The 16,134-nt window shown below is 42.7% G+C and overlaps 1 protein-coding gene across 1 annotated transcript in view; it reads left to right on the top strand.

Annotated features, from left to right (window-relative positions):
• Positions 1–16,134, top strand: part of LOC122558519 (uncharacterized) — a 141,488-nt gene that overhangs the window by 108,764 nt on the left and 16,590 nt on the right. Inside the window, exons 13-18 of the mRNA XM_087996007.1 lie at positions 5,871–5,978; positions 6,075–6,120; positions 6,206–6,312; positions 9,753–9,877; positions 11,360–11,628; positions 13,486–13,585. Coding sequence (XP_087852133.1) covers positions 5,871–5,978; positions 6,075–6,120; positions 6,206–6,312; positions 9,753–9,877; positions 11,360–11,628; positions 13,486–13,585 — 755 coding nt within the window. The remainder of the gene's footprint in view (positions 1–5,870; positions 5,979–6,074; positions 6,121–6,205; positions 6,313–9,752; positions 9,878–11,359; positions 11,629–13,485; positions 13,586–16,134) is intronic.

The following is a 16,134-nucleotide window of genomic DNA, read 5'->3' as shown; positions in this document are numbered from 1 at the left end:
TTGAAAGCCTTGTCCCTTTTCTCATAGTTATGCCTCTGTTCATTTTCCCAGTCAGGCTCATAGTCAAGATGAAGCCTCACAGGCCCCACTGTGTCTGGTGACAACTAATTAATATAGCAAAATCCACCAAAAAACTCAGCACTATCCAGATCACTCCCTGTACAACTCCCTGTACCACACTTTGTACCACTCCCTGTACCACTCCCTGTACCACTCCCTGTACCACTCCCTGTACCACTCCCTGTACCACTCCCTGTGTCACTCCCTGAATCTATTAACAAGAATGGAAAGATGCCCAAATGCACAAAATTGCAGCATCAGCCAGAAAGAATACTGCAATCCTACAATTAACTCAGAAGTCTCGAAGTAGCACAGGTGATGATCTTAATGTTGTGTTCAGGGTGAACCATGGGGTCGGCTGGATGATGGAACTCCAAAGTGGCAGCACTGGTGTCAAATCGCTGCTACTCACTGACTGACATCATGATCTATCTCCTGTCGATGATGCTGGTGATCATTAGGTACATGCACACAAACTCTTCGATGAATATGGTATCTCCTGTGCTCCTGTTGGAAGTGTGTGTGCACATCCTTGGTACATTTTCAAAACTTGAGTGGTCTCATGGTACTGCTTGTATCCCGCGAGGAGATCTGCTGTCACACTATGCAACACCCTTCTGACTTGTACCATCCTCCCATATCCACTTTATCTAACCTGCAAACCCTCTCTGACATCTTTCATTGAGTCTACCACGGATGATGCCTCTTTCTCCAGCCCCCACTTTGTCCTTCAGAAGAGACCTTTCTGGCTTTTCAGTTCTGATCCAGTCGCTGAAACACTGACACTTTCTTTTCTGGGTGTCACATTTTAGGTTCTTTTTGCTCTTGAAATGTCAACCCCCTCTTCATTTTCAATGTGGTTTCTGTTTGAAAATCTAAGCATATATTTTATTCAAAGTTTGGGAGAAGATTTGTAGCTCGGGTGCTCGTTGTGATGGTTCTGTTCGCCGAGCTGGGAATTTGTGTTGCAGACGTTTCGTCCCCTGTCTAGGCGACATCCTCAGTGCTTGGGAGCCTCCTGTGAAGCGCTTCTGTGATGTTTCCTCCGGCATTTATAGTGGTTTGTACCTGCCGCTTCCGGTTGTCAGTTCCAGCTGTCTGCTGCAGTGGGCGGTATATTGGGTCCAGGTCAATGTGCTTATTGATTGAATCCTAGAGGCATGGCACTCATCCACAGATTCAATCAACAAACACATCAACCTGGACCCAATATACCGCCCACTGCAGCAGACAGCTGGAACTGACAACCGGAAGCGGCAGGTACAAATCACTATAAATGCCGGAGGAAACATCACAGAAGCGCTTCACAGGAGGCTCCCAAGCACTGAGGATGTCGCCTAGACAGGGGACGAAACGTCTGCAACACAAATTCCCAGCTCAGCGAACAGAACCACAACATAATTTTATTCGATACATTCCAAAGGCTTCTGTTTTCTTCCATAGATCCTAACGTATTGTCCAGGTTTCTGAGAGAAAGGGGAATGTGGATGGAATGGAACACCTTCTGAAGTTTTTTCCTTGCTTTATGTTTAAACTTTTATATTGTTCTGTCATCCTTTATCTTCACGAAATTACTCCTGCCTATCTCTATCCTCCTTCAACCTTCTGCATCATATTTGTAATCTATGGTTGTCATTTGGCAGAAATGGACATAGTTTTCCACTTATTTCAGTGTGACATTGCCCTGGTTTCATTAAATATATTCTATTCTTGTTTTTGACTTTTTGGTGTTCATACTTAATCCATATTCTCGATGTTTTCTCGATCTTAGATATTGGAAGCGCATCTCATTTTCTACATATATGTTCTGTGAACTGATTGAAAAGTTTTGGCTCCAGTATACAGTATTGTTAAGCTCCTCTCTTCAATGTGAAATATATCTGATTGTCCCTCTTCTAGTCTAACGTTCAGAGTCTGGATAAATCACTTTTCCTTACTGTCAATGATACATTTCAGCAACACATCAATTAATTTTTGGTGATAACAACGATGCAGTGCTCGTATACATCAGAGATTGTCCTTAGGTTAAATATTCCATGCCTTCTTCCTATTCCAGGGCTCAAACAGGACTGTGTTTCTCCAATGGCTGCTTCAAATGGGGCTATTATTTCTTTTTATTATGACTTTTGAAATGTCTTTAATAAGATGACTTAAAAATTATCATTCTAAAATGGCTGCACTCCAATCCTTTAGGCTGCTTGGTTCATGAACAATGAACATTTCAACCAACTTAGAATGTGTTCTTTGGTCTATATTTAATTACAACCTCCTGTTATCCCTTTTCATTCTATTTCTCTCGGGGCTTTTGAATGGTATATTCTTATTTCATCTACACTTGAAGTTTTTTCCTGTACTCATCAATTTGAAAGCGTTCTATAATCTCTGATGCCAACGTTTTGTCCAGCATTTTCCTCTGGATTTATATTCCTCAATTTGCATGATTGTCTTGCTACTGCATCACTTTCAAACAATATTTGACCAGCTTTGTCTTCCATTGTTTATTGTTATCCCTTTCTATCTGTGAACAATTTCTCATGCATAACTCTCATTTTGTGGTTTCTTTCCAGCTCCAACATTTCCCACACATCTTTACTCTGCCTCCATGCAGAGTGTTTTCTTTTCAATTCCATCGTACCCTCGTTTGTTTCTCTCCTTTCTGTCATCCTTGCTGGGTTCTCGTCTCTCATCCAGCTCGGGTTTTGCTTTCTTTTCTGTGTTGGTCATATTTCCTTTGCAGCACGCCACTTACTCTCTTTCATGTTTATTTTCCATTTATTTCCTATTCCTTCTCCTGAGCACTCGGTTTGGTCTGATTCCTCAATCCTGAAACATTCCAATTGAGTTTTCCTTTCAGAGTGAATGCCTGTCACATGTTTTCATCCTTCAACGTGCGATGGTCTAAATGGTCAGACATCATTTTCTTTTCTGAGATTTTCAGAATGTCTCTCCATGCTGGGACACACATAAATATCATTTATACTTTTCAAAAATATTATTTCAACAGCACATAATTTCTAAACACATTGCTTCAACTTCTTAAGTCTATAGTTTCATTGTGGTTGCTTCACTGTGGTTGTGTTTTCTATTATCGCATCATTTTCTTGATAAAACTGTGACAGTCTCTCTCCTTTTCCATTTTATCTGGGTCTATACTCGATGGAGTTTAGAAGGATGAGGGAGGATCTAACTGAAACACACAGAATACTGAATGGCCTGGACAGAGTAGGTGTTGGGAAGATGGTAGGAGAGACTAGGACCTGAGGGCATAGCCTGAGAATAAAGGGAAGATCTTATAGTACGGAGATAAGGAGAAACTTCTTCAGCCAGAGAATGGGGAATCTAAGGAATTCATTGCCACAGAAGGCTGTGGAGGCCAGGTCATTGAGTAGATATAAGATTGAGATAGAAAGGTTCTTGAGTATCAAGGGGATCAAGGGTTATGGGGAGAAAGCAAGAGAATGGAGTTGAGAAACTCATCAACCATGCTTAAATGGCAGGGCAGATTTGATGGGCTGATCGGCCTAATGTCTGCTCCTATCTCTTATGGTCTATTGGTCTTCTGGATCCGAGGTCATATTGATCGACACATGTCCCAATATTCCTTCACCAATTTTATTGTATAAGTCACCCATTGCAATTATCATAACATCCAATTTAACTGAATTTGCAACACTTCAGATTACCACCAAAAATGCCTCTATTTCCCGCTCAGTGTTTTATGCTGGGGCAGGATGGAAGCACAGAAAATAGGAGCAGGACGAGACGATTCAGTCCTTCGATCCTTATCTACCGTCTAACTCAGTCCCTTGTTCCTGCTTTCTCCCTGTACCCTTTGATCCCTTTAGCACTAAGAACTATATCTAACTTCCGTTTGAAAACATTCAATGAAATGGCTTCAACCACTGTCTGTGGTAGAGAATTCCACAGGCTCACCACTCAGAGTGCAGAAGGTTTTCCCCATCTCAGTGCTAAATGACCGACTTCATATTCACAATCTGTGATCCCTGGTTCGGGACTCCCCAGTCACCGGGAACATCTTTCCTGCAGTTACCCCGTCTACTCCTGTTAGAATTGGATAGGTTTCTATGAGATTCTGCCCAATTCTTCTAATCTCCAGTGAACATAGACTGGATTGGTTCAGACTTTCTTCAAATGTCAGTTCTGCAGTCTCAGGAATTAGGTCGCTGAACCTTCATTGAACTCTCTCAATATCCAGAACATTCTTTCTCAGTTAAGGAAACCAAAACTGTACACAATACTCCAAGTGTGGTCTCACCAAGGCCGTGTATAATTACAGCAGGACACTCCCGCTCCTGAACTCGAACCCTCTCACTATGAAGGACAACATGCCATTTACCTTCCTCACTGCTTCCTGCCCCTGCATGCTCACTTTCAGCAATTGCATTATGAGGACACAGATCTTGTTCCACCTCCCCTTTGGAAATCGATCTGCCTTCCTATTTTTGTAAACTAATCACATTATACTTCATCTGCCATGCATTAGCCCACTCACTCAGCATGTCCAAATCATATTGAAGCATCACTGCATTCTCCACAGAGCTCACCCTCCCATCCAGCTTCATCTCATCTGCAAACATGGAGATATGACACTGACTTCCTGATCTAAATCTTTCATAAACACTCTGAGTAGCTGCCGTTCTAGCACTGATCCCTGTGGAGTGAAGCATGAACACTGCTGAGAGTTATATGCTGCTGGTCTTGGACAGGGTTACACACGGACATGATATGTTCAGAATGGCCGATTGAATGGATTGAATGTTTAATGACAGTACGTTTTCTTCACCATGAAGCTGACACCTCAGGCTCCCTGTTCATTTAGGTCTATCCCACCAATGGAGGGTGTCACTGGCATTGTATTCATCAGGACCTCACCCTGGGACCAGTAGATCAAGTCAAGTCTGGCTGGTACATGGGCCCCTTGTCATTGGGGGCCCGGTGTCACCAGCATTGAGCATTTTTCTTACATTCCAGCAGACAGCTTTCTGACTTTCTTTTCCGGTCAAACCTTTTAAGGGAAGGATCGGTGTTGGCATTAAATTCAATAATATCCTGAGCTGCCCGAGTGCAGGCTTGGAACTGCAGCTGCCAATACCATCTCCCACCTCATGGTTTGGGCCTTTTCCAAACACTCCAGGACTTTGCTGTTTGAGTTTTAGTTCGGTTGGTGTTTTTTTCCCCTTGCTGCCTGCACAGTGGAGCTTTAAGGTGGAGTGTAGTGTGTGCTGTCTGACCCCATCCTTTAAGCTTGGAGTTAATCTGTGAGACCCTGCAAACTGTCTCCAACCTAATGATAGGTTTGAATTCAAAGTTTCCCCTTCCTGACCAAGGTTTGGAAGAGCCCATGCTATTTTACCCATTACTGATATACCAACACCAACAGTTCATGGAATATGGTGTGGCATGCACTTGGTCCAGAACATTCTGGTTATTTGAGTCCTTTGGAATCTTACTGCCCTGGCTGTTTTCTTTGTCAATGAATACACCTCAATGTTCATCATTTCTCCTTCCATTACGGTTTGTCCCTCAACTCAGACAGGGTATGACCCTTCGAGCCAGCAGTGGGAGCTGGGTGGAGATGAGAACCATTGATCCCAGTCCATCATACAGGTGGGATGACTGAATGCACAAGGGTAAGACCTCGATCCAAACACTCCACGTCAACACACTTTGTACGTTTGACTATAGTGAGTGGAGTCTGTCTTCACCCAGAAATTAGGCTGCTGTTCATTCCATTTCTTCATTTGATTTTAATCAGAAATTCTACTGCAACTATATGTATATCTTTGCAGGTTAAAAATCAAACTGTTCTAAATCATGTGGTTGGAATTGAAGTGGGGAATAGAGCATTTGATAATCTGACGGACCCTGTGATAATTGTATTTAACAAATCATCACCGGTAAGGACATTTTTCACTTTTCATTATTCAATTGATTAACAGGAAATATTCATGTTAAGAGTGGTAAAGATTTATTGATCATTTTCTTCATACTAGGTAAAGGCCATTCCAAAATGTGTCTTCTGGGAGTTACAACAAAATGGTAAGGAAAACGGTCATGTTATGAAAGATTTCAATTATGCTGGTCCCAAGGATTGAGTTCTCAGTGCTACCCCTTTCTATTGCAGGGAACACAGCTGAGGGTCACTGGAACGATTTTGGTTGCACAACACAAAACACAGTCAATGAAGTCATCTGTCGGTGCAATCACCTGACCTTCTTTGCTGTCTTGCTGGTAGGGTCAATGTAATGCAATATTTTGTATCTTTTGGCCTATTCCACTTTGGCTGCGATCAACAAATTTTAGCAGCAATAAAAATACAAAATACATAAAGATGCAAAAACAGATAAGAATAGCCAATTGTTTTATTCAGACAATCCCATCCCAACAGGCAGCAAGCTACTCAGCTTCAAACCCATTTCCCCCCATTCCTTTCTTCCAGAGTTATCCCACCTTTACAGGGAGGCAAGAGAAATTAAATCTGAGGGAGAATCCAAATTTGAGGGAGGAGCTTTGGGAAGTGTCACACTGACCCTGATAGGTCCCTGAGACAATGACAACTGATGTCACAATCACTGTTAATCCACTCACCTTGGGCAGATCAAGATGTCTCCCACTCACCAAAACTCATCAAGCTCCCTATGGGTTGGTTGCAGTAAATCTCTCACTCCCAGTGTGTGCTGGTGTTTTTTTCTGGAGGTTTATGGCTCTTGGCAAGTGAATTGTTTCTGAGTATCTAACCCATTTGTCATCTCCCACTGCCCCAACACCATCTTCACTGCCTATCCCGTTAGGATTGTCAACATTAGGGCTGGGAGTTTCATTGAATTGGCTTCTTTTCTGGTGCTATAACTTTTCTGGAAATGTTGTGAAAACCCTTTTTTTTTAATCTAGAGAATCCCTACAGTGTGGAAACAGGCCTTTCTACCCAACAAGTTCACACCCACTCTCCGAACAGTATCCCACCCTATCACTCTAGATTTACCCCTAACTAACACATCCCTGAACACTCTGGGCAACTTAGCATGGCCAATTCAAAAACCTGCACATCTTTGGATTGTGGGAGGAAACCAGAGCAAACCCACATAGTCTCAGGGAAAATGTGCAAACTCCGCACAGACAGTTGCCTGAGGCTGGAATTGAACCCAGGTCCCTGCTGCATGAGGCAGCAGTGCGAACCACGGAGCCACCATGCGGCAGTGTGATTTCTGCCCCAAACCATTAGATTGATTGAAGTGGAGTGGGAGCAGCTCTGGGAAAATTCCCAGTCCTCATCATATCCCCTCAAAGGCAGCACTTTTCCAAAATGAGAAGGCCCAGCTTGCTCAGTTTGCTCTGATCTCCATGAAGCCTCAGACTCCGTGTCAATAACGTCGCTGTCCTCAAAACCCCTTCCAGGGACTCAATCTCCCCAACTATCTGAGGGGACCAAACCTAAAACAGTAGTGAGATGTGGCCACACCAAGGCCTTTTACACAGTATGGACAGACTTCTAGTTTGACATCGAATTGTTCCAGTAATACATCATTGGCTTTTTTCAGCTGCCTAATGAATTTAGTCATCAATCTTCATTCCCATTTATCTTCATAATAAAGTTTTCTTTGGGAAATTGAGGAAACCTGCCTTCCTTACATGGTCTATTTTTTATATGAAGATTACCCCTGCCTGTTTTTGGCTTTCTGGGTAATTAGTCCAGGAAGAGAAAGTGAGGGCTGCAGATGCTGGAGATCAGAGTCGAGCGTGCGGTGCTGGAAAAGCACAGCAGGTCAGGCAGCATCCGAGGAGCAGGAGAATTGACGTTTCAGGCAAAAGCTATTCATCAGGAATTAGTCCAGGCTAATGGAGTAATCAGGAATTAGCCCAGGCTAATGGAGTAATCAAGAATTAGTCCAGGCTAATGGAGTAATCAGGTAACGAGGAGACAGTGAAGTCTGCAGATCCGATTAGATGAGATTCTCGACAGTGTGGAAACAGGCCCTTTGGCCCAACAAATCCACACCACCCCTCCGAAGAGAAACCCACCCAAACCCATTCCCCTACCCTATAATTACCTCTGACTAACGCACCTAAAACTGCGGGCAATTTGGCATGGTCAATTCAGCTGACCTGCACATCTTTGGATTGTGGGAGGAAACCGGAGCACCCGGAGGAAACCCACGCAGACACGGGGAGAACGTGCAAACTCCACGCAGACAGTCAGGAATTGAACCCAGGAGCCTGGCGCTGTGAGGCGGCAGTGCTAACCACTGAGCCACCATGCTGCCCTATGCTGGAGACCAGAGTTGCCAGTGTGTTGCTGGAAAAGCACAGCAGGTCAGGCAGCACCCAAGAAGAAGGAAAATTGACGTTTCGGACCAGAGGCCTTCATCGGGAATTCCTGCTGCACGGGTGCTGGCTGACCTGCTGTGCTTTTCCAGCAACACACCCCCAACTCTAATCAGGTAATTAATCCAGGCTAATGGAGTAATCAGGTAATTAATCCAGTTTTATGGGGTAATTAGGTAATTAATCCAGGTTTATGGAGTAATCAGGTAATTAGTTCAGGCAGACAATGAGCTGCCTGGTCTGTTGTGAGCAGTAATTCCAATCACACAACAGTGTGCTTGTTTCTTACCCACCATCAGTACTTTAGCAAGGCTCTGAGTTCGACAGGACAAGGGGGGATTGTAAGAAACAAAATTCAATAAAATTTAGATGAGACCACCAAAGCTGGAAACAAGACAATTTATTCTACGATCTTGCAAGAAAGGACCCCAATTGCAGAGAGCAATTGAAGTGATGATTTTTCAAATGATTACACAGTTATATTTTTGAGCTGCGTGAGGTCACCTCTCCCGACTCCTACATTACCCAATCTCTCTCATTATTTTCTGCCACTACCCCTCTGTGCTCCGCCCTTATTGTTTCCCCCCTTCTCCAAGTTGGCAACCTTTCCCTCTGTCAGTGCTGACATAAGGCTAAACTTGTATCTTGATGTCTTTTTACTTTGCTTGTAACATCTTCCATTGTTCATAGGTACATTCCATTCCTGAACATACATTGGACAATGTATCTTTTCTTGCCTAGATTATGCGTTTCAGCTATTTTGCTGACACTAAATTATTTAAAATATTATGATGAAAGAAATTATTTGCTTTAATAATTTTGCACTAAAGTTAGTATTCAATTAACCTCAATTATACATTAAAGATAAAGATACATTTCCCTAATGCTTGCCGAGCTGATATTTTTCCTTGTACCCCTTGTCTGCACATAGACACTCTTGCTTTTCTATATCTGCAAAAACAGCACACTTCCCCATTTCTTACAGGGATTAGAAAGAAACAGCACTCCCAGAATGAACTAAGTCAACAGAAGTGCATCAGAATATGGACATTAACTATTCCCCCATTACTCTCCACGTGCTGAGTATCTGATGTGGAGCTTGTCGTTCTGGGGATTGTGTGGAGTAGAAAAGAGAATTGTTCAGAGTGTGCACATCTTTGTGGCTGCTTTCAGACTGACCTGGCCTTAGATCAGGTGTTTGTGTGGTTTCTCAACAGGAGATGAGTAGATATCACAGGGGGACCCCAACCCGGAGGTGAGGGAAAGTGCAGTGAAAGTTGGGTGTGTCACTCAGTTGAAGAAAACATTACCCAATCCTCATGTCAATGGTCTCATTTTCTGTTATAAAGCAAATCGATGGGAACCAACACTTGGATGAAAAGACATTGAGATCGCTAACATACATCACCCAGATTGGTTGTGGTGTTTCTGGCATTTTCACAGCAATTACTTTAATCATCCACTTTATTCTCAGGTAGGAACTTTAATCATCAAAGATGAAATTTCATGTAGAAGAAGCCATTCTCAATGATCTCACTGTACAATCACAATATATAACAAATGTCTCCTTGAAGATAGAGCTTATGAGTAATTCACAGCAGCAAGTTCATTAAACAAAGCTTACTTCTGTTTTAATGTTTGATATTAATTCTAAGAGTATTGTAGCTGAGTAGTGATTCACTTTACTTTCAGATTGTACCTCAGTATGTCATGGTCAGAGTTTGTATCTGCAGTGAGCAGTGTCACTACCTCTGAGTTAGCAGCTCTGGGTTCAAGTCCCACTCCAGGACTTGAGGACCATAGAGGGTGCATCCACACTGAGGCCAGACTGATCATCGAGCTACAATTCCTTCCAACACACCTTTAGCAGGTGGTCAGAGAGGGGGAGTTTCCTGATTGGGGGGGGGTTGCTGTAGAGAGGGGCCCCTCAAGCTGTGCCTTCAGGTTATCCACCTGCTCCAGGAGATGGCAGTTATAGAAACAACCATAGGCACATGCTTCACCTGCCTCAGGCATCTCCAGATGCAGGAAGTCTTCAAAGTCAATGTTTATCAGCTTGCTGTTTTTCTCCCAAATGGAGTCATTGAGATATACAGCACGGTTAGAGACCTTCAGACCAACTCGTCCGTGCTGACCAGACATCCCAATCTGACCTAGTCCCATTTACCAGCATTTGGCCCATATCCCTCCAAACCCTTCCTAATCATATACCCATCCAGAAGCATTTTAAATGTTGTAATTGTACCAGCCTCCACCACTTCCTCTGGCAGCTCATTCCACACATGCATCACCCTCTGCATGAAAAAGTTATTCCTTAGGTCCCTTTTAAACCTTTTCCCTGACCCTAAAGATATGCCCTCTAGTTCTGAACTTCCCCACCCCAGGGAAAAGACCTTGTCTATTTATCCTATTCATGCCCCTCTATAAGGTCACCCCTCAGCCTCCAATGCTCCATGGAAAACAGCCCCATCCTGTTCAACCTCTATCTACAGCTCAAACCCTCCAACCCTGACAAATCCTTGTAATTTTTTTCTGAACCCTTTCAAGTTTCACAACATCCTTCCAATAAATGGGAGACCAGAATTGCACAAAATATTCCAAAAATGATCAAACCAATGTCATGTACAGCTGCAACGTGACCTTCAAACTTCTATACTCAATGCTCTGACCAACAGAGGAAAGCATACCAAACACCTTCTTCACTATCCTGACTACCTGCAACTCCACTTTCAAGGAGCTATGAACCTGCACTCCAAGGTCTCTTTGTTCAGCAACACTCCCCAGGACCTTACCAGTAAATGTGTAAGTCCTGCCTTGATTTGCCTTTCCAAAATGCAGCACCTCACATTTATCTAAATTAAACTCCATCTGCCACTCCTCAACCCATTGGCCCATCTGATCAAGATCCCATTGCACTCTGAGGTAACCGTCTGCTGTTTCTTTTCCCTTCATTCAGAAAAAGACAAAAGGAAGCTTCCATCCAGATCCACGTGAATCTCTCTGCTGCCTTGTTTCTTCTCAATGTGAGCTTCTTAACCAGCACAGTGTTCAGTTCCAAGAGCACTGATGAGCTGTGTAAAGCCATTGCTGCCCTGCTGCATTACTCACTGCTTTGCAGTTTTACATGGATGGGAATTGAAGCATTTCACCTGTACCTTATGCTGATCAAAGTCTTCAACATTTACATTCGGTTTTACATGCTGAAACTCTGCCTTCTCGGTTGGGGTGAGTGTGAAGTATTCTGTCACTGAGTTATTTGTAAATGCATAGTCTGATTCTCACTGTCTCATGTAGCAACAACTTTTATTTCATTGTTACAAGAAAAGGGGCTGAAGTATAAAACAGCTATACTTTAAGGGTTCTGGCTGTCTCTGTCACATAACAGGAGAAAATCTTTGTCAAATTTCAGGCCAAGTGTAATTAGGATCAAACTTGGTGAAAGTAGGAATTGTAATTGGTAAGTGAACAGATTCAAACCCAGACCGAAAACAGAATGGGAGTGATGTTTGATAGTCCAGGTTTACTTCCAGTTGGGAATGAATACAGCATGAAACATCCTTGAAATGTAACCCTGAGACAGCACCAATCAAAGACACCATCCCCTCTTATGAGAGTGGAATTAATGGTGTTAGTAGATAGAGGGTTTCTCTTGATTAATTAGAGAGATTCCTCCAGCAATGAACTGTGTCTCTGATTGAAAGCTGGGTGTTAGAAATCTAAATTCATTGCTGAAAGGTTGAAGGGTGAGGTCCCCCAGAGTCATCACTGAGAGACACATGTTAATATGTGCCGAGCATGACCATACACACAGGCCGGTATTTTAAACCAAAGAACAAGTTTTCTTCCGAAAGCTGCCACCTTCTTGTTGCTGTAGCAGGAAGTGAAGGATTCTGACAGTAACTTTCACTTTCCAATCTGTCACCAACTCCCCAAAACACAGCAGGCAGCTCATTTCTGACTGTACTCACATTACTCAGCAGAAAAACAGTCAGAGTCAGGGGGCAGCTCCATGGTGGGTAGAAGCCCTGCCAACTGTATTCAACATTCCCAGCACAGTACCCCACAGCAACCTGCCAACATCTGAAGTCTGAGTCTTAACGTCAGTGCCTCTTTGTGTGTCTGACACTCCTGTATAGTGGAATCTAGGGGGAGTGAAATTCTGATATACCAGCTACACAGCAGGGGCTCTGAGTGAATTCAGCAGCTTGTCATACACTGTCTCAGTTTATATTCTCTGTGGATTTGACAAATATAACCAAGAGTTTTCATTTCAAGCCAAATAAAACAAATTGAAACAAGGAAACAGGTCTCCAAGAGCAGTTTGAACTCTTGCTCTGCAAGGTTACTTCTAAAATATTGCTTAAAATAAACACAACCTGAATCACTTTCCTCTTGAGTCATCAAGACTGGGGTGCAAGGAAATAATGTTCAAAAGGGACCATCAACTCATAGTGTAAGACGAGGGTACTGATTGATCAGACCGTGTTTGGGATGGAGATGCAGCAGTAACTCAAAGCTGTTAGTCTTAGTTAGATGCTTAAACTCGGCCAGGCAAGCATACTTTGTGTAGTCAAAGTTAAACATCACACAACACCAGGTTAGAGTTTATTTGGAGGTGCGAGCTTTCAGACTGCTGCTTCTCCATCAGGTCATCGACCACCTGATGAAGAAACAGTGCTTCAAAAGCTAGTGGCTCCAAGTAAAGCTGTCGGACTATAACCTGGTGTCGTCTGATTTTTAAGTTTGTCCACCTCAGTCCAACACTGGTACCTCCAAATTGCGATGTCAAGGCATTGTCATGGATAAAGCAGCACGGATTGACCGTTTCCATAACCCTTTCCTCAATGAAGAATATACGATGTATGGGCAAATATCTTCTTCCTCCAAAGGATAGGGTCCTGTGTGTGAATAGATATAGCTTCTATCACTTGAAGCTAAATCACACTGTGAGCCTGATTGATAATATTAAATTGGTTTGGAGTGTAATTCTCACTGTAGTCGGAATTATTAATAAATGTTGTCTATTCACAATCACAGAATAATGTCAGTACTCTCTGTAACTGTGCTCATTTGTATTCCCAGGCCTCCCAGCTGGTGTGCTTTTAATCATCATTGGAGTACGCACAGATAATTATGGCCAGTACTCAATCCTTCTCAATGGCGATCATGCCCCTTCTAGCATGTAAGTTTTAATAATTTAACTTTTAAGAAGTTACTGGTAAATAAAATAATGCAATAGAGAAAGAGGCCATTTGGCCGATCAAGTCTGTGCCAGCTCCTTTGGTAAAACTATCCAGTCATCCTTACTCTCCTACTCTTTCCCCATCGCTCCCCAGGTATTGACCCTTTTACCTCTGGAAACAGTTTATCTTTTGTATTGCTGAAGAAAGATGCATCTTGTCAAAGCTTTATGTCTTACATTCATCAGGACAATTTGTAAGGATACCAATTTGATGGGGGCAACAACATTTATACTTTAAGAGAGAAGAGTTGTCATTGGTGAGCAGGTAAACTCTGATTGGCTGAGGCATTACCACAGAGAAGTTAATGATGACAGTCAGGAAATAGAAGGATGGGAGAAATTGAAGAAAATCAGTCACTGGAGAAGTGATCCTGAATAAATTGATGGACCTGGAGGCTGACAGGTGTTTGGGTCCTGATGGACTCCATCCCAGGGTCTGAAAAGAAGTGGCTAATGAAATGATCAATCCATTTTATCTTAAATTTCCAAAATTCCCATATTGGTTCGCTTATTTCAAAAAGGTTGTCAATATATTGGAGGCAATTCAGAGAGGATTTACCGGGACTAATATGTGGAATGAGAGGATTGCTTTGTGAGGAAAGGTTGGACAGGGGAAGTGATGGCCTCGTGGTGTTAGGTGTGAATCCAGAGACCCAGGTAATGTTCTGGGGACCAGGGTTTGAATCCTGCCCTGGCAGATGGAAGAATTGGAATTCAATAAAAAAAATTCTGGAATAATGACCATGAAACCATTGTCAATTGTTGGGAAAACTCCATCTGATTCACTAATGTCCTTCAGAGAAAGAAAGTGCCATCCTTACCTGGTCTGTCCTTCATGCGACTCCAGATCCAGAACAAGGCAGTTGACTCTAATTGCCCTTTTGGCAGCGAGGGATGGGCAATAACTGCTGGCCCAGCCAATGACGCATGTTTTAAAAAAATCAATTGGCGTTTCGAACAGTAAGAAATTACTTGGTTGATAGATATAAGTTCCTGAGGGGTCTTGACTGGGTACATGCACAGAGCGTCACAAAGCTGTTTTTTTCCAAAAAGCTGTTCCTTGGCTCAAGGACACTCTGTTCTTGATATTATTCTGAGGGGTAATACACCAAGCTGGGCTCTGATCAGACTGGTCTGGTACAGAGATGGAAAGGATTTTGAGAGGATTGTTGTTTGTATGTAAACAGATGAGACTTCAGGCCAAAGTAGTCATGTTTTAGAAGTGACCTGTAAAATGAAAGGGGAGTGGTCAGCTCTCTAGCTGAGCTGAGCAGTTTAATTCAGTCCAGAACTGGTTGGGAGTTCAACAGTGAGCTGTGTGGAAACTCACTCTGTCCTTCTAACTTCAACCTGTAAGCATGTGTTCCATTTATACTGGTGTTTAAAAGGATTTTGCTTTTTGGAACTGTTGTGTATATTCAGAACAGCATAATTAAGTCGTTTGGGTAGATTGAGTTCTGTAGGGGTTCTTTATTCTGTTTCATTGTGTAATTTTGTGAATAAATTTTTTGTCTCTTTTAAACTTGGTACTCAAATGTGCTTACTTAATCTGGGTAATTTTCACTGTCCACTTCAAACAAATTGCAAAGTTATGGTCTGTGCTGCCTGCTTAAGAATGTGTTGAGTGGTCTGGCCTAGTTCATAACAAGAGGATATTTCCTCTCATGGGGAATCAAGAGCCAGGGATCACTGTTTATAAAATCAGATGCCCCCATTTAAAACAGGGTTTTTTTTTTCAGAGGGTTGTGAGTCTTTGCCATTCTCTCCCAAAAGCAATGGTGGAAGCATTGTCCTTGAATAATGTTAAGGCAATGATAGACATACTGTTGCTGAGGAGGCAATGAAAGGTTATCAGCAGGAAGCAGGAATGGCAATTTGATGTTACAATCAGTCTACCCATGGTCTTATTGAGTGGCACAGCCAGTTTGAGGGGCTGATTGGTCCACTGTTGTTCCTAATTCTTATGTGAGCATGGTTCATGCTAAGCCTTGGTGAAATGTTAATCCAGGCACGGTTGACTCTGTTTGGTCAAGGCACTGCCCTGAGAAATGAACCAAAGAATGGCAATCATCCATTTTGTTGAGTTGAAATGGGCAGTGGGTGTACATGTTCTTTCTGTCTGCAATAAACAGGGCCGATAGGTTCAGGAACACATCATTAGCCCACACTCACAACATAGTGTCCAACATTAGATGTGCTTCTGCAATTGGACAGCATATACTAAATAATCCAGTGTGCAAAGAATTATGCTAACAACCAATATAGGATTGTCAGTCAAGCTCAGTGTGGTGTACCTGCTACTGTTACTCTGAATAACTCAATCAAGTTAGTCAAGCACAAGATTTTTTTTAAATAACCTTCTAACCTCCATTTGTGAATCCTATACTTCACAAAATTCCAATTCCATTTTGTGTGAATCCTTGTCTCTAAAGATCCCCATCACTGACATTAACTGCCTGGCCTGTAGTTACTGGGTTTATTCAAGCTTC

The sequence above is a fragment of the Chiloscyllium plagiosum genome, unplaced genomic scaffold (assembly GCF_037043375.1).
Source record: "Chiloscyllium plagiosum isolate Xiang-an unplaced genomic scaffold, Cpla_swu_hap1 HiC_scaffold_17, whole genome shotgun sequence".
Classification (NCBI taxonomy): Eukaryota; Metazoa; Chordata; class Chondrichthyes; order Orectolobiformes; family Hemiscylliidae; genus Chiloscyllium; species Chiloscyllium plagiosum.
This window is presented reverse-complemented; position numbering and strand designations above follow the sequence as displayed.